Consider the following 23,387-nt stretch of genomic DNA (forward strand, 5'->3'; position numbering starts at 1 on the left):
CTGAGTCTCAGAGTGGGTGACAAATCTCCCAAGGACAGCAGGCTTCCAAAAGTGGCTTAAATCCAGTGCTGACATGTAGCACTTCAGTGCATCCATTTTGATGGTGGCTGGCACTGGGTTGCTCAGAGGCATCTAAAAGTAAATGTGGTAGAATATAAAGGTATCTGGATTGTTTGTTACCATGAGGGTTTTGCCAGAGGTTTTTAATCTCTTTAGCTAATTCATAGAGTACAAGTCCCTTCCTTGAAGGTAACAAATAGAGCATAGCAAGTAACCTGAGCACCTGAGCCTGCACTGATCTGGATCTCTGGAGACTGTCTAGCCCAACCTCCCACTCAGAGAAGTGCCTTCCAACCAGCAGTGCTGTAATTTTATGTTACGAGTGCTCAGATTTAGCACATTCAAGTGTGTACACCTTGACGGCAACTAAAAGATGTAAGCCCAGTTCAGTTTTGCTATGAACAAGCCCCACCAGTTTTGAGTGAATTAACCAGAAATGCTTCTCTCTCTATCTGGTGCTAAATTTGGCTGTTTGGGCAATCAGGCAAGGAGTAGCACAGTAATTGTCTCTTCTCTTCTGTCTCCCCATTACTGTCATCAACCATTAGTAAAAAAAACATAATGCAAGTTATTGTTGCAGATGGATTGCCTTAACAAAGACAACATAGGTTGTCATAGGTTTGGGGCCAGATTATGTTCCTTGCTACCCTGAAGAAACCTGCAGGATGTGTCAGGAGCCAGAAAAGGTGACCAAGAGGCATCTTGAGCTCTTGCAAGTTCTGTTGGCTGCATAACCACTGAGGTTCACTGTTTCAACAGAGAGCAGTGTTTACACTGTTTTATTGCTTGCATCAGTGGGGGAAAATAAGGTATTTTTGCGCAAACTGGGAAGAGTAGAGAATGCAGTTTCAGCTAGGCAAGTCTGTTTATTGACATATTCCAAGAGGCGTATGTACAACTAATTTTTTTTTTTTTTTAAATTTAGTGGGGCTACATCCATTGTCTACAGATGCAGGCAGAAAGGGACCCAGAAACCTTATGCCATCAAAATGCTGAAGAAGACAGTAAGTTGTTTTGTTTTGTTTTGCTCTGCTTTGGGATATGGTTGGGATTTTCTCTGTGGTTTTTTGGGTGCAGTTTCTTTGTGTGGGGGAAATGGGCTAGATTAAGGAGTCTGCTAAGCTTGTATTTTCTTTAGTAGAGCTGCTTCTGCTCCTCATCATTAAAACAGCTTTTAGAGGTAACAAATCTCTGTTGAGAATGCATTATCCTCACAAATCTTGCTTGTATTTTCATCTGGTGTTGTCTGTATAGACCTAGAGTTGGGCAAAATCTTTTAGACAAACATTTCTTTTTCTTTAACTATGGAAAAAAAGCAGGTTCCGAATCATTTAAATGCTCTGTGATTTCATTTTGCTTTAGTACATTGTTTGGCTCAAAAAGTATTATTACATGATTTATCTTTTTCAGAAACTGATTAAAACACCATTTCAAACTCAAGTAAAATTAAATATTTTGTAGAGGTTCTTTCCCCTTAAAAAATTGCAAGAGAACAAGTTGAGACATCACTTATTTTTAGAGCTCCATATATGTCACACTTCTACCACAGCTATTTCTGTGTGTGTTACAAAATAGATGGTGGAAAGCATGAAGAGAGACTAGAGAGGAGAGGCTAGTAATGGATTGGGAGACTGAGCAGAAAGAGAGTGTGGGTGATAGGGCAGAGCAGTTCCTAGGAGGGGAAGAGAAATTTGAGAGGAAGCAAGCAAGCTGTGAGGCATGGACATGATCTTTATTCATGAGTGGCTTTGATTCAGTTTATTCCAGTGTTAAATCATCCATTATTCCATAAAGTTCAGGAATGTTCACATGTAGCAACATAATGAGGGGTGGGTAGGCGTAAACATGTCTAAATGCTGAATTAACTGGTGGTCTTTGTGCAAGACATAATGAGTGGGTTCCACATGAGTAAAATGTTGGCATTAATTTATCATCTTTGAAAGTAAGCCAAAGTTTAAACTGGCACAGAAATTTAGTTGTGTGGTGCTTTTGAATCTGCATCTGGTGCATTGAAGGAACCAGAGCATAAGTGAAGGACTTGCATTGCTGCAGCCTACACTCTGTCTTTCCTATGGAAATGCAGAGAACTTAATTTTTATTTTTTTTATCAGTTCTTTATGCCAACGATTCCCATAATGTTTTAGGAATATCCTTTCTTATAATTCTCATTTTAAAATGCACGAGGAAGAATGATATTACATTAAATATTTCTTTGCTTTTTTTTTTTTTTTTTCCTTTGTGGAGTTTAATACATGTTGACGATGGCCACATTAATACTAGATCCATGTATTTGTCTCAGAAACTATTGAGTTTAGACTTTTGATGCACTTATTGTATTGATTTTTTTCTTTTACGTGTAGGAAGAATGGCAAACAAGAACATATGATTATGGTCATGTAAGTTGTTTGCACATTAGCAATAGCTTGGCTTAATGCAGCTTTGATTATATTAGCAGTGTGGTTAAGCAGTTCCCAGTGCAATTGATACACTTTGGGATGTTTTGTTCTGTTACGAGAACAAGTGATGCTATTACACGACTGAGCTTATTTATGTAATTGAGAACATGGGAGGCAATACTGTAAGGATGTGCCACTGCTTGTGTCTGTGTGCCATGAGCTACTGTAGCTCCATTCCAATTTGGACATGTAATTATTATCATAGAGACAGAACTAACTGTGTGTTATGGTGCTCCCGCAGCAGGAGGCGTGATCTTTGCTCACAGCATCTCAGTGTAAAAATAACCAAGTGTGGGCCAAATCATATACTAAAATGTTGATCAGCTTAAGTTTCCTGATGGCTTTTTTAAAACAGTTTGAAAAAACAGATGGCAGTTCAATAGTGGAGGAAAAGTGATGGGAGAAAACAAGAGGAAGAGCCTGTGACTGTTTGCTTTTGATGCACGGTCTCATTTCTTCAATTCCTTTTCTTAAATGCACATAAGGGAGCTCTGAAGAGCACAGGAAATTAGAAGGGGAAGACAAAGGAAGATGGCGAAAGAACAAATACTCTGATTTTTCTATCCAAACTGACTTTAAATTCTGCACCAAACAAGACTAACTCGCTGAGGAAGAGTGTCTGTAAAAACAGGGTGAGAGTCTGGGAAAGAGCGGCCCAGCTTGTTCTGGAAGTGGTAACAAGTGATGTGGATTAGGAGTCTGGTGGCTGACTGGCAGCTCCAGATCGGTGACTGCTGTTCACTACAGTACTGTAATTTGAAGTAAAGCATCAGAAATGATTACTGTTGTCCCATGAGAATAGCTCATATAAGAAACAAAAGATCCTTTTGGATTGAAATAGTGTGCTAGGAACAGACTGCAAGAAACTTAAAATACCTATCAGTGTAAAGATTAATTTTTCATTTTGCCTGACACACATTCTCATTGAAGAGCAAATAAAATCTTGAGCAGGTCATATCAACCAATTCTGAGAATACACACTTGTGGAAAGATGTGAGTTCTTAGGAATTTCTGTAATAAATATTTCTTCATCTAGCCTAATGAAGTAGTATTCTTAGATCATTTGCTCAGTTCTATTCATTTTTTTTTCTCATTGCTAGTTAAGGCAACAAACAGGAGAAAAACGTGTTTATACAAACCTTTTTTTGTCAATAAAATAATATTTGGCGAATATTTTATTTCAATTTAGAGGTTTAATTGTTCTTAACCATTAATTAAAATTTTGTACAGTTCCAAAAGGAGGAGAAAAATGTTTTTTTGCTACTTCAAAATTAGTGAAATAGAATGGTTCTGTTACCTGTTTTGTCTTGGTCTTGTCCAATTCAGCCCAGGTTTAGGAGTAGTTTTGAATCCTTTAAGTTACACTTTTGGTGAATAAAATTTAGTTCGAAGAATACTTCTAGTTCTTACTCTTGAAGTGTCTGACTGTTGTAGTTAGGGAACTGATAGGCAAATTAGGACCATAACTTCCAGAGCAGCTAAAAGACAACTGTTAGAAGGGCTAAAGAGGCCCAAAGAAAATTTGATATACGTGTTAGTGGGAAGAAAACCTCTCAGATAATGTATAAGAAATTAGATTTTGAATTGTTCTGAGCAGGTACAAAAAGAAATATGTTCATAAAACAGTATCTATGGGACAGGCAAACAGACATACTAAATTATTGCCTTTGATTTGCTCATCCAACCTTTATGCTCAGTTCCTGAACATATATGAAATGTAGGATTGTGTTATATACTCATTGTTTGATTTTTGCTATGTTTAGCAGATCTCTTAAGTTCCATGCAGGTAATACATAAAAAGAATTGAATCATGTAATTTCTTTGTGGAGAAATCCATTTCATGAAGCAAGAAAGAGGCAAAAGCAGATCATATAGCACTTCAGAAAAACTCATCAAATAAGCTAAGTACAGTAATGGAGTTATGCACTTGCAATTGCAAATATGAAGTTGCTTTGCTTTCCATTGTGCAATTCACTTCTGCTTGATCATAGAATCATAGAATCATAGAATGTCCTGAGTTGGAAGGACCCATAAGGATCATCGAGTCCAACTCCTGGCTCCACACAGGACCAACCGAATCAGAGCATATGACTGAGAGCGTTATCCAGACACTTCTTGAACTCAGTCAAGCTTGGTGCTGTGACCCCTTCCCTGGGGAGCCTGTTCCAGTGCCCGACCACCCTCTCAGTGAAGAACCTTTTCCTGATATCCAACCTAAACCTCCCCTGTCGCAGCTTCATTCTGTTCCCTCGGGTTCTATCACTGGTCACCAGAGGGAGGAGATCAGCGCCTGCCCCCTCGCTCCCCCTCGTGAGGAAGCTGTAGGCCCCGATGAGGTCTGCCCTCAGTCTCCTCTTCTCTAGGCTGAACAAACCAAAGGACTTCAGCCTCTCCTCATATGTGTTCCCCTCTAGACCCTTCACCATCTTTGTTGCCCTCCTTTGGACACTCTCCAATAGTTTTATGTCCTTTTTGTACTGTGGCGCCCAAAACTGCATGCAGTACTCGGGGTGAGGCCGCACCAGCACAGTGTAGAGTGGGACAATCACTTCCCTAGACCGGCTAGCAATGCTGTGCTTGATGCACCCCAGGCTGGCCTTCCTGGCAGCCTGGGCACCCTGTTGACTCCTGTTCAACTTGCTGTCGACCAAGACCCACAAGTCCCTTTCAGCATGGCTGGTCTCCGGCATCTCATCGCCCAGTCTGTATGTATAGCCAGGGTTGCCCCTTCCCAGGTGCAGAATCCGGCACTTGCCCTTGTTAAACCTCATGCGGTTGGTGATTGCCCAGTTCTCCAATCTGTCCAGATGTCTCTGCAAGGCCTCTCCACCCTCGACAGAATCAACAGCTCCTCCCAGTTTGGTGTCATCTGCAAACTTGCTCACGACACCTTCTAGCCCTACATCCAAGTCATTTATGAAAACATTAAAAAGAACTGGCCCTAAAATTGAGCCCTGGGGAACCCCACTAGTGACTGGCCACCAGCCTGATGTAACCCCGTATACCATAACTCTTTGAGCCTGACCCGTCAGCCAGTTGCTCACCCATTGCACTATGTTTTTGTCAAGCTGTATGCTGGACATTTTGTCCAGAAGGATACTGTGAGAGACAGTATCGAAAGCTTTACTGAAATCTAAAAAAATGACATCAACTGGCTTCCCTTGGTCAACTAGATGGGTGACCTTGTCGTAAAAGGCAACTAAGTTTGTTAAACAGGCCCTTCCTTTCACGAACCCATGTTGGCTGTGACCAATGACTGCACTGTCCTTCAGGTGTTTTTCGATAACTCCCAGCATAATTTTCTCCATAATTTTACCAGGCACTGAAGTGAGACTGACAGGCCTGTAATTACCAGGGTCTTCTTTCTCGCCCTTCTTGAAGATAGGAACAACGTTTGCCAGCTTCCAGTCAATTGGGACCTCTCCAGATTCCCAAGACCATTGAAAAATAATTGAGAGAGGTCTCACAATGACATCAGCCAGCTCTCTGAGCACTCTGGGATGAATCCCATCTGGCCCCATGGATTTGTATGCATCCAGGTGGAGCAGCAAGTCCCGCGCAATTTCGGGGTCAGCTGGGAGTTTATTGTTACTGCAGTCACAGTCCTCCAACTTGGGGCAAGTGGGGTCCCAGAGCCCATCATCAGTGTTGAAGACAGAGGTGAAGAAGGCATTAAACGTCTCTGCTTTATCTATGTCCCTGTTAGTAAGGTGACCATTCTCATTGAGTAACGAGCCAATATTCTCTCTGGTCCTCCTTTTGTTGTTAACGTACTTAAAAAAGCCCTTTTTATTGTCACCCACAGTACTGGCCAGCTTCAGCTCTAACTGAGCTTTGGCCGCACGAATATTCTCCCTACAAAGGCAAGCAGCATCCCTGTAGAACTCCCTCATTGCCTGACCTTGCTTCCAGCTTTTTTTTCTGCCCCAGCTCTAGAAGAAGATCCCTGTTCAGCCAAGCTGGTCTTCTGCCCCGCCTGCTTGACTTGCAGCATTTTGGAATTGCCTGTTCCTGAGCTCTTAGGAGGTGGCCCTTAAAAAGTGGCCAGCCCTGATGGACCCCGATGCCTTCAAGAGCAGTTTCCCAGGGGATCTGACCGACTAGTTCCCTTAGCAGCCTGATGTCTCAGTGCTTAAGAAAAATTAAGTATCTTTAGGATACATGTTACAAATATGATTGTTTCTACACTAAGCTAAGACTTAAAAATTATGTGAGATTTACAACCAGCTGTTCTGGAACAGTTGTTGCATACAACGTATAGCACATGTGTCATATTGGAAGAACACAGAATTCTTGAACGGAGCAAATATATTTATTTGCTATTTATGAAATGAACTCTGTCATCTGTAGACCTTTACCTCCTTATGGTGTGTTTTGAGAAAGCTAGCCAACATATGAACCAGAGCCAGCCTGGAGATTGTCTTATAGTCTGGGCAAGTAAATGCCTTCCAAGAAATTAGATGCACCTCTGCCTTAAATTTCCTGCCTGAATCTGGACAAGTTGTTTTAAAAATATTAATGAGTGAAGAGAACAGATGGCCTCTGTTCTGCTGTTTCTAAATTGAGACACCAAGTGCCTGCCTATGTTATAGGTCTACCAAGTGCTAACAACTGTAACTGAAGTAATTTGGGAGCTGCCATTACAATAAAGCAACATGCTCTGGGGAAGAGAGAAGGGGATTCACAGATTCACAGAATGGTATGGGTTGGAAGGGATCTCTAGAGATCATCTAGTCCAACCCTCTCTGCTAGAGCAGGATCACCTAGAGCACGTTACATAGGATCACGTCCAGGTGGGTTTCGAATATCTCCAGAGAAGGAGACTCCACAACCTCTCTGGGCAGCCTGTCCCAGTGCTCTGGCACACTCACAGTAAAGAAGTTTTTTGTCATGGTTAGATGGAACTCCCTGTGTTCCAGTTTGTGCCTGTTGCCCCTTGTCTTGTCACTGGACACCATTGAGAAGAGTCTGGGCCCTTTCTCTAGACATCCACCCTTTAGATATTTACAAGCATTGATAAGACCCCCTCTCAGTCTTCTCTTCTCCAGGCTAAACAGACCCAGCTCTCTCAGCCTTTCCTCATACGAGAGGTGCTCCAGTCCCCTAATCATCCTCATAGCCCTCCGCTGGACTCTCTCCAGTAGTTCCCTGTCTTTCTTGAACTGGGTTGCCCAGAACTGGACACAGAACTCCAGATGTGGCCTCACCAGGGCAGAGTAGAGGGGGAGGATAACCTCCCTCGACCTGCTGGCCACGTTTTTCTGAATGCACCCCAAGAAACCATTGGCCTTCTTAGCCACGAGGGCACAGTGCTGGCTCATGGAGAGCTTGCTGTCCACCAGGACTCCCAGGTCCTTCTCCGCAGAGCTGCTTCCCAGCAGGTCAACCCCTAACCTGTACTGGTGTCTGGGGTTGTTCTTCCCTACGTGCAGGGATGCTGAGCTGGGTTGCCTGGAACCTGGGTCCTGGTGCATTCCCAATTCAGCCTATGCCGTTGGCTGAGGTATTTGGTTTGGTTTCAAATTTCTCATCTATAAAATTGAGATAATACTTATTTGGTTTGCTTCTTAGCAATGCTTTGAAAAATAGCCTGGTTAGTTTTCTGAGATTTTAATTGATAGGTACAGTCCTCTAAAACCATGTAAGTATTATGAAATATTAGGCCTTCTGTGTCTCAGGCAATGAGGCATGCAAGTACAGGGACTATTTTGGAGAATTCTCATTTTGATTTAATGTTTTTTCATGTGTGGGCATCCTCCTTCACAGAGTTTGTGATGCTTAACTAATATTTACCCAGTACTTTAATTAAAATCAGTATTTATGAAGCAGCATTCTTCCTGAAGACTGGTTGGTGTTCAAAATCAGACAAGCATTCTAGGCACATGAACTTTTTCTCAGATCAGAAACAGAGCAACAGTTTTCAGGCAACACATATGCTGAAAATATTTATATTTTAATATATATATCCTGTGGTGCAGTAATTGTCAGTACTCTTACTGGAGTAACATTTGAAAGTGATGAAGTTTAGCAGACACACCTGATCCACAGAAAAACCGAGAGACTGACAAAATACCGCAATTGGTCTGAAGTGCTATGACAGTATTCTTTTTTTCTCCAATTTGCAAATGTTTGGAATATATTTACACATATATGTACATGTAAGGTCAAAGTTTTCATCACAAAGCTGGTATTAATTAACACATTGTATTACTGTGTAATGTTCTAATTCTTTTGAAATTTTTCAAAAAGGAAAAAGAACAGTGTCATGTTCTTTATGAAAACAATCAACTGCATATCAGTACTCACCGTTAAAAAAAATGTTTTTTTTTTTTTCAACTAGCTTACACATTCTCTTCTGTTGTTCATTCACACACACACGCACATACCACACATGATAATCCTTCGTAATTATTGGGAAATGGTAATTTCTTAATTACCACTCCATCTGCAGTACTAGCTATTATATATGTAGATTACTTTTCCTGGTTTGCTCATTTTTAGTCATCCATGTCATCATCTCATTCATGTGCAGTTCACACTGTTATGTTTCTTCTGAAAGATGAATAAGATATTTCAGTCAAAATTATTTTGAATAAAGAAATAAAGCAGTAAGGCTTTGAGTTTCCACTGCTTATATCCAGTTTTCTCTCATACATATGGGGAATCTGGCTTCCGCAGTCTGACTCACTACTTTCTTTTAGAAAGTAAGTAAAAGTTAAATCCATCAAATGCATAGGATCTAAAGAAGAACAAGAAAGTTCATTTTACATGAACTTCCATGTAAAATGAAAAAAATGAATTTAGGGAGATCTAATTGTGGCTTACCAGTATCTGAAGAGGCCTACAGAAAAGCGGGAGAGATACTGTTTATAAGGGCATGTAGTGACAGGACAAGGGGTAATGGGTTTAAGCTGAAGGAGGGGAGATTTAGATGAGATGTTAGGAAGAAATTCTTTACTGTGAGGGTGGTGAGGTACTGGAACAGGTTGCCCAGAGAGGTTGTGGATGCCCCATCCCTGGAAGTGTTCAAGACCAGGTTGGATGAGGCTTTGGGCAACCTGATCTAGTGGAAGGTGTCCCTGCCCATGGCAGGGGGGTTGGAACTAGATGATCTTTGAGGCCCCTTCCAACCCAAACCATTCTATGATTCTATGATTCTACATAAATGCCCCACAAAAGAAGAGGAAACTGAAAGATTTTTTTTTTTTCTGCAGTAAGATACCAATAGGTTTTTGGTTTATAAGCTATGAAATCAGACACCAGTTAGTGAAAGTGAAAATTTTACTGAAAAATAGCTTTGTAATACGGTGTTGTAGTCCTCAAAAAGCAAAAAGTGCTTTTTGTCTGTATTGGCAGGACACCCTTCAGAAAAGGAAAAAATCCCATTCTGCAATTGAAAAAAGCTTGTCCTACATACTTAAAGTTATTTAACATGTCATCTGCATTACATTTGATTGTATTATACCACATTGTAGTGCAGATAATGTGTAAAAATCACTTAACGTAGAACAGTATTTTTTACCTATTGCCATTTAGGTTGAATTGCTGTACTGTTCCTGAGTAAGTCATCCCTTGGGTTAAGATCTGAAGAACAGAGAATATGTATTATATCTCTTTTTTTGCCTTCCTGCATTTAATTTACAGGTAATTAGCTAACATTAATTTCTGGTGTTCACAGCTTATTTTTCAGAAATACAAAGATCAGTTAATAAAAAGAGGAATATAGAAAGCTCAGTTCATTGTTATGCAGTTCAAGGAAGCTCAACCTACTGTATACATTGTGTTGTTGAATAAGTAGTTCTGAGAAACTAAATAATATCCCTTAGATGATTAATCCATTTAAAAAAAGAAACGAATTACAGACATTTAGCTTTGAATAACTTAACAGGTACTTTTGTGAAACAATCTGAGCTGCACGTCTTCTTCCACCAAGCTGTCCATGCACACTTTGCTCCCTTCCTGCCTGCGGTGATTTGTCTTCTCCATGGCTTTAAGCAAGTCTAGAGGAGCTTTGTGTGTCCAGTGTGCACATAAATGTAGAGAGGTAGGACAGGGAATAGGAATGAAGTGTGTTGCTGTGTGAGGATATATTTAATGCCTAAAGCAAAGACGCAACCTTGCAAAAGGGCTGAATGGAGGTACAGAGGTAAATATTAGTCTATCCCAAAATTATAGTCCTTCTCTTTAGAAACCCTTCATTGTTTACAGCCTGTTAAAGAAATCTGGAGATTTGCCTTTGATGGAGCTGTACTGCAGGAATGACAGGACTTCTGCATAGATGGAGGGTTTGTGAGCCTTGTGCTGGGGATCTCTGAAAGTCTTCTCCCTCTGCATTTTAGGAAGCTGTTGTTTTCAGGAGGCGTATGATGTGATCCTATCGTCACAATTGTGGCAGTTACTCATTTTGAGGGAGAGAGATTGAGCTTGTTCTATGCTGTTTAGCAAAGAATTAAGGGAAAACTGGCTGCATGCACAAAAAAAAAATGAAGAAAAGAGGGAAAAGATAAGAAATCACAGTGTTTTCTCCAATACGGGCAGATCAGCTATTAGAATAAAACAGGAACAGAGTACGACTTAAAATGGAGTATCCTGGATTTATTCCTCTGGCCTGAAGCTCAGTTCTTTGTAGCCCTTCAGAGAGGCAAATCTAACTGAGGTAAGAGAGAGGCCTTATTTTACCAAGAACTCCATAATCAGCATGCACTCACTTGGCAAACTGGTTACATTGGTGTATTTCAAGATAAAATATATCCTTTTTAGCTGAGGTGGTCTCCTTTTGTGTTATGTGCTTTTAGAGAAAGACTGACCACATGTAGGGAGGAATGGAAAAGCAAAGGTGGAAATTAACACAGCAACTGTGTAAGCAGCACAACCTGTGGGTTCCTGTTACAGATGCTGCTTTGAGAAATCATGAAGCCAGCATCACTGGCTGATCTCCATGAGATATGTCATCTGGTCAGAGCATCTCTTTAAGTCTGGAACTGAAGTTCAGTACAACTTTGTAAGCTGAATATTGTGATGGTTCATGGCTGCAGGACTAGTGTTTATGGTTGAGGATCATCCAAAATTTTTGCCAAACTAAATTGGTCTCTGCTTCAATCATTTAGGAAGGACTTCCTTAAGGGAAAAAAAAAAAAAAAAAAAAAAAGCTGATTAAATAAAAAATAACTAATAGCATGTTTTCCCACAAATTTTTAAAAACACCCTGCTTCCTTTGTTATTCCTTCCCCTTCATTTTAAGCAGCCTTCAAATACCACTGTTTCCAACAAGCTATTTCATTATACTTTGCATATACTGAATGAGTAGATGTTTGAAACTCCAGCTAGCCGTGTTTTCAGTAGATAGAGTTGAAACCAGCTGGATGCATTTCCATAAGTAATAAGAAATAGCATAAATAAGATGGTTTGCTTTTTATTTCAGTCCTACGGTATTCAGGTCACTTTCATTTACAATTTTTTTGAGAGAATTCTGATTTGAAATTTATTTTATTGTTGCAAAGATTACATGATATGCAAACTTTTGAGGACCCCTAAGCAGTAGTCTCAGGAAAATCAGCCTGCACAAATTTAGTTTTTGTCTGCAAGATACATAACACTCATTTAGGTTTTAGCTTTTTACACACTGATAATAGTGCTACAAGAAGAAATAGCATGATAATTGTAGGTTTTTAGATTAAATGGCAAACATAGTAGGTATAGGATTTGAATGTGAAAATACGAGAAAATACAAGGCGAAAGAACTCTGTGATATAGCTTTCAAGAATTTGTGAGAAAAATCCTAATTCCTGCAGATGAGAGTCCTAATTTCTATGAATGAGAAGCCAAAAATCCATTAATCAGAAGCCCAGGAAAATTATTCATTTCACCATTATAACTAATTTCGGATATCCTTTTTGGGCCATTACTGTGTTACAGCTGCAACACCACAGTGAGAAAACACAATAGCATTTACATGTTTTATGGATGAGGAGAACATGAGGTACTGAGGCTAGGAGCTAGATCTGTAAAGCATTTATATCCAGGCAATTAGTACCACAGTTCATAACACATCAATTACTACCTCCTACATGCTTTCCTTCACAAATAAATATCTGCCTTCTCCTCTCCAAGCCAAACAGTCCCATCTCTCTCAGCCCTTCCTCATAGGAGGGACACTCCAGTCCCTTAGTCATCTTCATGTCCCTTCACTGGACTCTCCCCAGTATGTCTATGTCTCTCTTCTAAAGAGGAGCCCAGAACCGCATGCAGTAGACCAGGTGTGGCCTCACCAGAGCTGAGTAGAGGGGAAGGATCACCTCCCCTGAACTGCTTGCAACACTCCTAACGCAGTCCAGGATACCATTGGCTTTCTTTTCCATAAGGGCATACTGCTGGCTCATGTTCAACTTGGTATCCACCAGGACCCCCAGGTCCCTTTCTGCCAAGCTGCTTTCCAGCTGGGTGGCCCCCAGCCTGTGCTGGTGCCTGGGGCTGTTCCTCCCCAGGGGCAGGACTTTGCACTTCCCTTGTTGAACTGCTGGAGGTTCCTGTCAGCCCATGTCTCCAGCCTGCCCAGGTCCTTCTGGATGGCAGCACCACCCTCTGGTGTATTAGCCCCTCCTGCCAGTTTGGTGTCATCAGTGAAATTGCTGAGGGTGCACTCTGCCCCATCATCCAGCTCATTAATGAAGATTTAAATAGGGTTGGACCCAGTATGGTGCTTAGCTGCCAGCTGGGGCTAAACCATGACAACCCGTGGGGTACACCACTAGTTGCTGGCCTCCAGCTAGAATTCATGCCAGTGATCACCACCCTCTGGGCCCAGCTGTTCAGCCAGTTGTCAGCCCTCCCCACTGTCTGCTTATCCAGCCCATACTTCAACAGTTGTCTATGAGGATCTTATGGGAGACAATGTCAAAGGCCTTACTGAAGTGTAGGTAGACAATATTCACTGCTTTCCCCTCATCTATGAAGCCAGTCATTTCATCTTAGAAGTTTCTCAAGTTGGTCAAGCGTGTCAAGGTGCCCTTGATGAATACTCCTGATGACTTTCTTGTCCTTTGTGTGCCTGGAAATGGTTTCCGAGATTAGCTGCTCCCTCACCTTCCTAGGGATTGAGGTGTGGCTGGCTGGCCTGTAGTTCCCTGAGTCCTCCTGCTTGCCCTGCTTGAAGATGAGTGACATTTGCTTTTCTCCAGTCTTCAGGCACTTCTCCTAGTCACAATGATCCATGACAGATTATTGAGAGTGGCCTCACAATGACACCTGTCAGCAGCTTCCTCAGCACTCATGGTTGCATCCCATCAGGGTCCATGAACGTAATGTAAATTCAAATTGCTTAAGTATTCCCTGACCTGATCCTCTTCCGCCAAGGGTGTGTCTTCCTTGCTCCAGCCTTTTCCCCTGGTCTCTGGGGCCTGGGATTCCTGCAGAAGGCCAGTCTTGCTAGTAAATGCTGAGGTAAAGAAGGCCATTCAGTACCTCAGCCTTTTTCATGTCCTGTGTCACCAGGTCTCCTGTCTCTCTTAGAGCAAAGGGCCCACATTTTCCATAGTCTTCTTTTTGTCACCTATGTACTTACAGAAGCCCTTCTAGTTGTCTTTGACATACCTTGCAGATTCAATTCCATTGGGCTTTAGCTTTCCTAAATTCATCCCTGAATGCTTAGACAATGTTTCTGTATTCCTTTCAGGTTAACCCATCCTTGCTTCCACCCTCTTTATGCTTCCTTTTTGTCTTTGAGTTTGGCCTCAGTCTCCTTGCTTATCTACACAGGCCACCTGGCATTTTTGCCTGACTTCCAACTCACTGGGATGGACTTCTCTAGAGCTTGGAGGAGGCAATCCTTGAAAATTAACCAGCTTTCTTGGACCTCACTTCCTTGTAGGACCTTATCCCATGGGACTTTTCCAAGGAGACCTTTGAAGAGGCCAGTCTGCTTTCCTGAAGTCTAGGGGTGTGATCTTGCTTTTCACTCTCCTCCCTGCCCTCAGGATCCTGAACTCCACCATCTCACAGTCACTGCAACCAAGGCTGCCTTTGATTTTGACATCCCACGTGAGCCCTTCCTTGTTGGCGAGTATGAAGTCCAGCAGAGCATTTCTCCTTGTTTGCTCCTCTGTCACTTGGAGGAGGAAGTTATCAATGCACTCCAGGAACCTCCTGGATTGCATGTGTCCTGCTGTGTTGTCCTTGCGGCAGATACCAGAGTTGTTGAAGTTCCCCATGAAGACTATGGCCTGCAAATGTGAGGCTACTCTATCTGTCTGTAGAGGGCCTCATCCACTGATTCTTCCTGATCAGGTTGTCTATAGTAGACACACACTATAATGTCGGCTTTTAACTTGTGTGTTATGTCACCTAAGAACTTGTGTATTATTAGGTATTCTCCCATTTAGTGGATATGTGAAATGTATTCAGAGAGACACAGCTTTATTACCACTGAGCTTCGTACAGAGCTTGTTCATCCCAAAGTTTGTGAGAGTATTGTCGGAGTATTGCAGTTGTAATAAGGACCTCAAAAAACTTGGACTGAAGGTCCCAGATGGTTTCTTATCCCTGAGTAGCTGAATTAGCTACAGATTTTACATGCAGTAACATAGGAAGCTATGGGGTCTTCAGGGGTTGTGTTTTGTTTGGGGTTTTTTCGGTTTGTTTGGTTTTTGTTTGTTGTTTTTTTTCTTAAGTACCAAAATTGCACCCCAAATCAAACTTTATGCATCAGAGGTGTTTTTTAGGTCTGACTCTGTGTGACTTGCCAAATCTGCATGTGAATTCAGTGGCCATAAAGGGAGATGTAGGTGAGTCTCCTGAAATTCAACTATTCACCTGTTCTGATTCAAGCTCATGTAGCTTACAATTACCTCCTTTCAGCATCTCCTCCATTTACTCCTAAATTGTATAAAGCCTCAAGGAACAGAGCATCAAAAATGGAAAGCACCCTGTGGCTCTTTTGCAGAGAACTCACAGGTTGGGGTGATCTGTTGGTGAGGGAAGTCACTGTATGTTCCTCCTGCTCTCAGCCTGCTCAGTCACTTGTCCTTTTTTTCCAGCACACCTCATAGATCCTGACAGAGAAGGCAAGTTAACATGCTGTCATTAATGTAGTTGAGATCCTCCATAGGGATTGGAGAGATGGAGGGACAAAAGCAGTCTTGTAAACTCTAATGTTATTGATGCATAGCACTAACAAGAAACTCAGCTCAGTTTCTAATTTGTGAAACGAGGTCACTAAATCAGTGATAGGCCTTGCTTTCACGTCTGCCTACCTCTCTTAACCATCTCAATGTCTCTGCATGCTTCTCTGTGTCTTCTTCCAACTGCATCAAATAATTTTCATTTTCAATCCCCAAAACGCTTCTGAAAGGCATTCCTTCCCTGCTCTCCTTTGAGGATCTACTGGTTTTCTCTCTTATTTGGATTATAAAGTATATAACCTGTAAATTTTAAGCAGTTTTGGGTCATTTATATGGTTCCTGTAAATGTAGAATTACAGGTTCTATATACTGTCAAGCAACAATGAAGTGACTTCAAGACCCCTCATTGTCAGTGTCTGGGGCTGACCTACCAAAAGAATTGTCTAGCATCAGGAGATTACAAGTCTCCTAGTACGGGTGTCATTTAAGCAGCAGCTCCAGAGGTTCAGGGTGATTCATCAGAGGAAACATGCAAGACTTAACCTGCACCTGAAGTTGTCAAGATTTCATCCCACCTGAAATATGTTGAACAAAATAGTCTCATTTGATCATCAGACTCAAAACTAGGCCTTCCTCAGTCATCCTATATGTTATTGCTTACAAAATGGAGTGGTACAGCATATAGTTGGTTGTCATGGTTTAACTCCAGCCAGCAGTTCTGCCCTATGCAGCCGCTCACTCACTGCCCCCAGTGGGATGGGGGAGAGAATCAGAAGGGTAGCAATGAGAAAACTCGTGGGCTGAAATAAGACATTTTAATAGGTAAATGCACAAGCAAAGCAAAACCAGGAATTCATTCACTGCTTCCCATGGGCAGGCAGGTGTTCAGCCATCTCCAGGAAAGCAGGGCTCCATCACGCCTAACGGTGACTTGGGAAGACAAACACCGTCACTCTGAACGTCCCCCTCTTCCTTCATTTTCCCCCAGCTGTATATGCTGAGCATGACGTCATATGGTATGGAGTATCCCTGTGGGCAGTTGGGGTCAGCTGTCCTGGCTGTGTCCCCTCCCAACTCCTTGTGTTCCCCCAGCCTGGGGCAGCCTGAGAAGCAGAAAAGGCCTTGATGCTGCATAAGCACTGCTCAGCAATAGCTAAAACATCCCTTTTTTATCAACAATATTTTCATCATTAATCCAAAACACAGCCCCATGCTAGCTACTATGAAGAAAATTAACTTTATCCTTGCCCAAACAGGTACATTGATCACATGGAATAATTTGATATCTGTGATGGAGATTACAATTTTAATGGTAGCCCATCAAACCTTCATTGGGTAACAGTGAAGGTTCACATGGATCGGCAAGTGTAATTCAGAGAGGGATGGGTCACTAGCTTACTATTTCTGTGCAATTTCTTAAATTGCAGCAGGCATTGCACTTGGCTAATAATAGTATAAATAGACATAACGTATTCCAGATCTTTATCGTGCAGCTGAGGACTGCTAAGAAATTCAAGTAGCTTTAAGAGAAAATGTTTAGGATGATAGGAAATGCCCTATCACCTTATAACTCTCAATTTCTAAGGAACTACTGTTGTGTGGCAATTTATTTATTCAGAGGGATGGTGTGAATGTGAAGCCCTTCACAGAATGCCAGATGTCTAAAACTGGTTATATCACTTAGGATAAAAGCTGGATTAATAGATTTACAATGAGAAAAGAGGAAAATTTTGGATTTGTAACTGTATAAGTGAAAAGCAAGAATGGGCAAGAAAATGGCAAGTACCATTTTCTAAATAATCCTATAAATGCAACTATTTTGAACTAAAAAAAAAGTACTTACCTTTTGACTTGCACGTTGTTCTTGGTGTTTTAAAAGTGTCCTCCCCCACCCAGCTTTGGGAACAGTAGCAATGACAGTAACACACTATAAATAGAGAATAGATGAAGTGAGCAGTTCATGAATACCTAATAGCCTGAAATTTGTTTGCATAAACCATTCGGCAACTATAAAACATATTTGCAGAAATCTGTGTATAAATGAGTCAGGAACAGAAATAACCAAATTAGTCAGATAGTTAGACCACAGTATATAATAAGGCCTGTTCTAATGAACATATAACTTGTTTTGAACTCAGACATAAAATGTATTATTGCAAATCACCAGTGTTGTGCAAGCTATAAGTGCCTCTGGACCCATCCTTCACCCCTTGGTGATGCCACCAAGTTAGCGTGGGTGAGCAACAGAACCCATTCACAAAGACTTTTGTGTCTTTGGGGAATATTACCTGCATCAGGTCAGCTTTACTATTAAAATTGTGTATTGCAAGATGCAGGGCCCATTAATCAGATATGTCAGCATGTGATCTACTGTGTTGAAATCTGTACAATCCCACAAATCATCTCTATCTGTCTGATGGTTTGCCTGCAAATGTACTGTGCTTTTTGACAAACAGAAAGGTTGCTGCTTTGATGGAAAGATACACATTTAACAGATTAATAGTACTATCATATGCAGATAGTGCAATTCTCTTTCCTTTTTTAAAAGCGTATGCTTGTACAAGCCTAGCTAATCTGTATTTGCAGAGAGCACATTTTCATGTGTCTTTTAGGCACCTAGCAGGACAAATGCAAGCACACTGATGTAACATGCCATAGTTCCATGCAGGTGTGTTAAGTCTGAAAAACACGCATCAGTTAAAGGACTATAGTTGCAAATTGAAAGTGTGCACATGTGCCTAAAGATAGAAAATAGTTGCTGTAATAATGAATAGTCTCTTTTCTTTGCATTAATAATACAAGTTTACTTATGGACGCTCAAAAAAAAAAAAAATTGTCAGTAACCTACAGAGTGAAAACTCCCTACTGAGTTTATGGAAGATACTGGAGGGCTGTGCAATTACTACTGTGCTTTATTGTATTATTTGATGTGTTCTTCAGGGACCTCATGTTCAGCTTGAATAAAGATAGAGCCAGAATAGTCTGCCAAGCTTAAAATACAAAAGAAGATGATATTTTACCATTTTTTTTTTAAAGATATTAGTCCATTAGGAGTACAACAGTTGCTCCCATACAAAAAAAGAGCTGCTAGCCTTGCTGAGAAGGTCAAGCAATGTCCCAGCAAGAACAGCCCTTAAAACATAGGAGGAATTCTTTACTTGAGAAGTTCTTATTTTCATTCAGAGAAAAGGTCAGGCAAAGAATCAAGTCACCTGAAGCAGGTGTTAAATAAATGCCCTATTTCGAACAAAGAAGTATCCTTTTGTTCAGAAGGGTCAGCTTTTTTTAATTCTGCTTTTACATACTCTCCACTGCCATGATCGTTACTGAATTACACGAGAGTAACTCAGAGAGATAGACTGGATCACATGTAAAGCATCTATTTTCATTTGTTCTGGGATTTTTCTGTTATGGCATTTTTTTGTATCCCCCAAGATTGTTACTTATGGTGAAGACAGACATCCATATCTTGCATTGATACATAAACCAGCTCACATGCATGTTTTCTGTGGTACTTCGCAGCTTTATGCAGATTAAAAAGCATATTCAGAAGTCTTCTTCAGAGTGTTTTAATCTTGAATTCTTGACTGAAAGACTTTCTGCAAAGATACTCTGTCTATGAGCTGGGCAAAACCTGGGATTCCTGTTACCCAGAACATTCTGAAATTAAAAACAATACCTAAAACTGTACAGAAAATATGTACTTTGAATCTTTGTCGTGTGAAGATTTATTTAAATTTAAGCTTTAAACTCAAGCTCATTTCTTTTTTTTCTTGAAACCTTTCAAAAGAAGCTGGGTAACCCAGCGGCCCTGCGTGCAGTTGAGACAATTGGGAACAGACCTTTTGGACTACCAGGGGATCGGCAGCTCTGCTGTGGGTAGTCTATGTGCACAGAGGTTTTAGCATTTCATCTTAACTGTGAGAAGACAAAATAATGGCCAAGTTATAAATGGTAATTAGCAATTGACTCCATAAAATACTGACAGGGTTAGGCTGCAGAGCAGTTACTTTAGCTGAGATGAACATAAAAATTGTTTCTTGGAAGCATTTTAAAGAGTGTGGTGGCAAGCCAATAATGATTTGCAGCATGCTCCCTGTAAGTGCAGAGAAACACATGCGCAGAGCCTGACCTACTGGTTTGATAAAGCATTCATTTGCTCAAATTAGAAGTGTTCGTGTGAGTCAATAAGTGGGATATTAAATGACGAGCTGTGCAGAGCTGGGATGAACCGCCTCCATGAGGTGGGCAGTGCTGTGAAGGTCCTGGAGAGCCGTTTGCATTGGCTGCTTCACACCACTTGCCTGGGCAGAGCATTGCCACCCAACCTACATGGTGGTCTCACCTGGCCCGGTGTGCCCCTCCATGCCCGCAGGGCCCTGGAGAAGGAGGGCAGCAGTGACCAGGCTTGGATGCTGAGGAATGTGCTTTGCTTCTTGCTCTCTACTAAGTTTGAGGCGTCTGTACGTCTGTTGGCCACCTATTTTCAGGATGGTATACCATATTGCAAGGCAGCAGCTGGATTAATCTGTTTACAGTGACAGTTCATTTTATCTTGTTTCATTTAATTCAGACAGAAGCAACGCTTTTACATCTCAGAGGTTTGTAGCATCACTCCACCTCACCATCTCAGGGCATGGAAACATGGAAGAATCGTAGCTTTCATTAAGCACTTTTCCACCTCTTTCCCATATCAAAATAGCCTGAAATTTATAAATCAGAAATAGACTGATTATAGACATAGCATTATTTCACTGCATGGCCAATACCAAATTTCAAAGACACAGTGTTTGTAGACACATATCTATAAAATAAATAAATGCCTAATTCTAGAGAAGTGAAATAACTGGAGACAAAATACTAGGAATAACTCAGGAATAATTGCTTTTTTTGTGTAAATGCTTTAATACAAATTAAGAGGGTGGATAATTTCATTCACCCACACTTACAAATGCTGTCCTAACTTCCTGGGCCTTGGTTATGCGAAATACTCTGTTGATGCTGTTAATCTTATGTCTGTCTGTTGGTAAACAGGACATATTATTGCAGTTTTGAGTGCACAGAGCATGCTGCCATTTGTCTTCTGATCTCTGGTCAAGCTGCAAAGCCACGTGGCTGGCTGCAGTGTAGTTAGGTGTTTCAGTTCAGCACACAGGGTTCACAGCACACCTGCCAAATTCAGGTGGCTGGATCTTTGCTTTTGTAGGTACTTTATCTAGTTAGATTAAATCCAGCATGCAGATGCTTACCTGTGCTACAATCGCAGCTGCTGGTTTACGGACTGAAGCATACGAGGGAGCACTGCAAGGCACAGCACAAGGCAGGACTGTATCGCACCTACAAGCAGTTCTTGCAGATTTGGGGTGTTTTAGTGCTTCATGTGAATGTCTTCACAGGTAAGCCATGGAAGCATATAGATGTGGGTTTTAATAATTACAGGCCATCTAGCAACTTTGCTATTTTTTGTCTATGGGCAGTGAAATCTTCATGCTTAGGGTCAGTGGTGAAGAACTGATAAATAACCATTTCAAGATTACCTGGAAAATGACTTTTCAAATTGACACAGAGGTGCGACGTCAGAATGCTGCTTCATAGGCCTATCACGACAAATGCCTCTTGATTGCTTGCAATTTAAAGTTTACAAACAACGAATACAGCTCAGTAAAATCACACCAGGGTTAAAATCACCCAACGGGGCATTCTCACGACCTCATACAGAATTAGTGTAAGTTTTTCACAAAGAAAAAAGAAATGTTTTAAGTAGAAATCAAATTATACTAATGAAATGTTTGACCAAAAGCATACCGTAGCATAGATTAAAAACAAAGAATAAAGGAAGCTTTTAGGAGGATAATCACTAAACTAGAGGAATGGGGAAACATCTGAAGGTTAACTTTTGATTGCTTTTTTTCTTTTCACAAACAGACTGTTTCTGCTGACATTATTCTTGGCTGTGATATACTCACAAAGGTCTCAGTGACGCTCCTGTGAGTAATGTTAATTTAAGGAAAGCCCGGATAAATTATTATATATTGTATTGCATATTTAAATTGCATCCAAAGAGGAGGGGACAGAAATAAACAGTTTTGCAGCCTCATTTTGGTCAGTTATTACATCTGCACAAATCAGACCTCTGTATTTGTTCTAGCCAAAAATACTTAATTTACCTAAACATTTGTGGTAATAGGATATTTCGGTTAAATTATCTGAGTTTTAAAATTTGTTACTCTAGCAACATACACTACAGAGTGAAATGCCTGACTTGTCATCCTATCAAATAATTTCTGTCAGGAAAATAAGTAGTTGAATTGCTGATACTCCTGCCTAAACTAGAAACAGGCCAAGTTTGGCGCTGATTGTAAGTAGGTACATTTTGTTGGGAGGAACTGAAACAAGCTAAATGTTGATATAGCTCTGTACTTAGTGTAGGAGAAGGTAAGAACATAATAGTGATAAAACAGGCTGTCTGTAATAAAATGCCATGACTACATATGCTGCTGCTTTTACTCTGGAACGATTCATATCACTTATACATGCATGCTTCTGTTGTAAAGTCTATCCTAATAGCCATTTTCCAGGATGCTTATAAATATTTAACACTCCTAAGTGTTTCTGTGTGGCGTATTTGCCATTGTGTCTTAGCATCTTCAATTTTTCGGTATGTTTTCCTCATACCACCACCTGAGGAGGGATTATGAAAGTCTACTTTTTTTGTGTCAGATCAGGAACTGGATCACAGAGGGACCTGCCTACAGTCACAGAATAAATGTCTGGGAAAGCAAGGACCTGAAACTGAGTCTCAGTTCACTTTTTCACTTAATTTCTTGCCACCAGTGAGATGAGAGGAGGCCTTTATAGTTTCTCAGTTGTAACTACTTGGTGTCAAAAGGAATCATCTTTAGCATTTGGACATCCTGTTATGTGCTTCTTGCCAGGCATGCTTGATGTGAGAACATTTTCCAAACTGAAGAAAACAAACTGTAGGTTGTTCAGTTTGTAGTGGTGCTTTTAGATAAGGAAAATTGCTCAGTCTAAACAGCTCTGCTGGGGGAATAACTGTCCATGCAATGCTGTACGTTAATTTTTCTGAGCCTGTCTGAAGTGTAAAGCATATGAAAGCAGTCCAGACATATATTACGTCTCAATCATCAAGAGCCCCTTGCTACCCTGCAGTGAGCTTCAGAGCCCCTGGCTGTGCATTTGCATTCACAAAAGTAACCCAGAGTTCAATAACGGCACTGATGCCAAGGGGATGTTGAAACTGAGTAAGACCACAGGCTGGTGCTCACAGCGTTTTAGGAAAACTGCATGGGAAACCATACCTCAAACCTGCTGCTCAGTATTTGTGTGGCAAGCAAGAGCAAAGAAACACGTTCGGAGTAGAAAGGAATAAAGTTTGTAAAGCTTGTGATGGTCGCAAAGCTTAAAGGGTCCTGTGTTTGATCCCAGAGCAGGTGTTTACCTGTGAAGATTTAGTTAGACCATGTTCTTTACCTCCAATTAGGTGTTCAGGTAATGGAATATTTCATTCCTCTTTGATTTTTGTTTTCTTCCGCTTCTCACATGCACCAAATCTGTGCATAGTTTTTTCTTTCATTTTGCTTTCTGGCAGAGCCACTGAAAGAGGTTAAATGTCAATGAGTTTCAAGAAATCGCTAAGGGCTCTAGTTCTACACTCATTTATACCACTGTCAGAGCACTGTGGCATCACTAACCTGGAATCGTTCTGGATTGACACAAGGGGAGAATCAAATTC

At 41.0% G+C, this 23,387-nt stretch overlaps 1 protein-coding gene across 1 annotated transcript in view; it reads left to right on the forward strand.

Annotated features, from left to right (window-relative positions):
• The window catches only part of CAMK4 (calcium/calmodulin dependent protein kinase IV), a 173,940-nt gene that overhangs the window by 67,313 nt on the left and 83,240 nt on the right, over positions 1 to 23,387 (forward strand). Inside the window, exon 2 of the mRNA XM_054809935.1 lies at positions 986 to 1,064. Coding sequence (XP_054665910.1) covers positions 986 to 1,064 — 79 coding nt within the window. The remainder of the gene's footprint in view (positions 1 to 985; positions 1,065 to 23,387) is intronic.

Source organism: Grus americana, chromosome Z (genome assembly GCF_028858705.1).
Source record: "Grus americana isolate bGruAme1 chromosome Z, bGruAme1.mat, whole genome shotgun sequence".
Classification (NCBI taxonomy): domain Eukaryota; kingdom Metazoa; phylum Chordata; class Aves; order Gruiformes; family Gruidae; genus Grus; species Grus americana.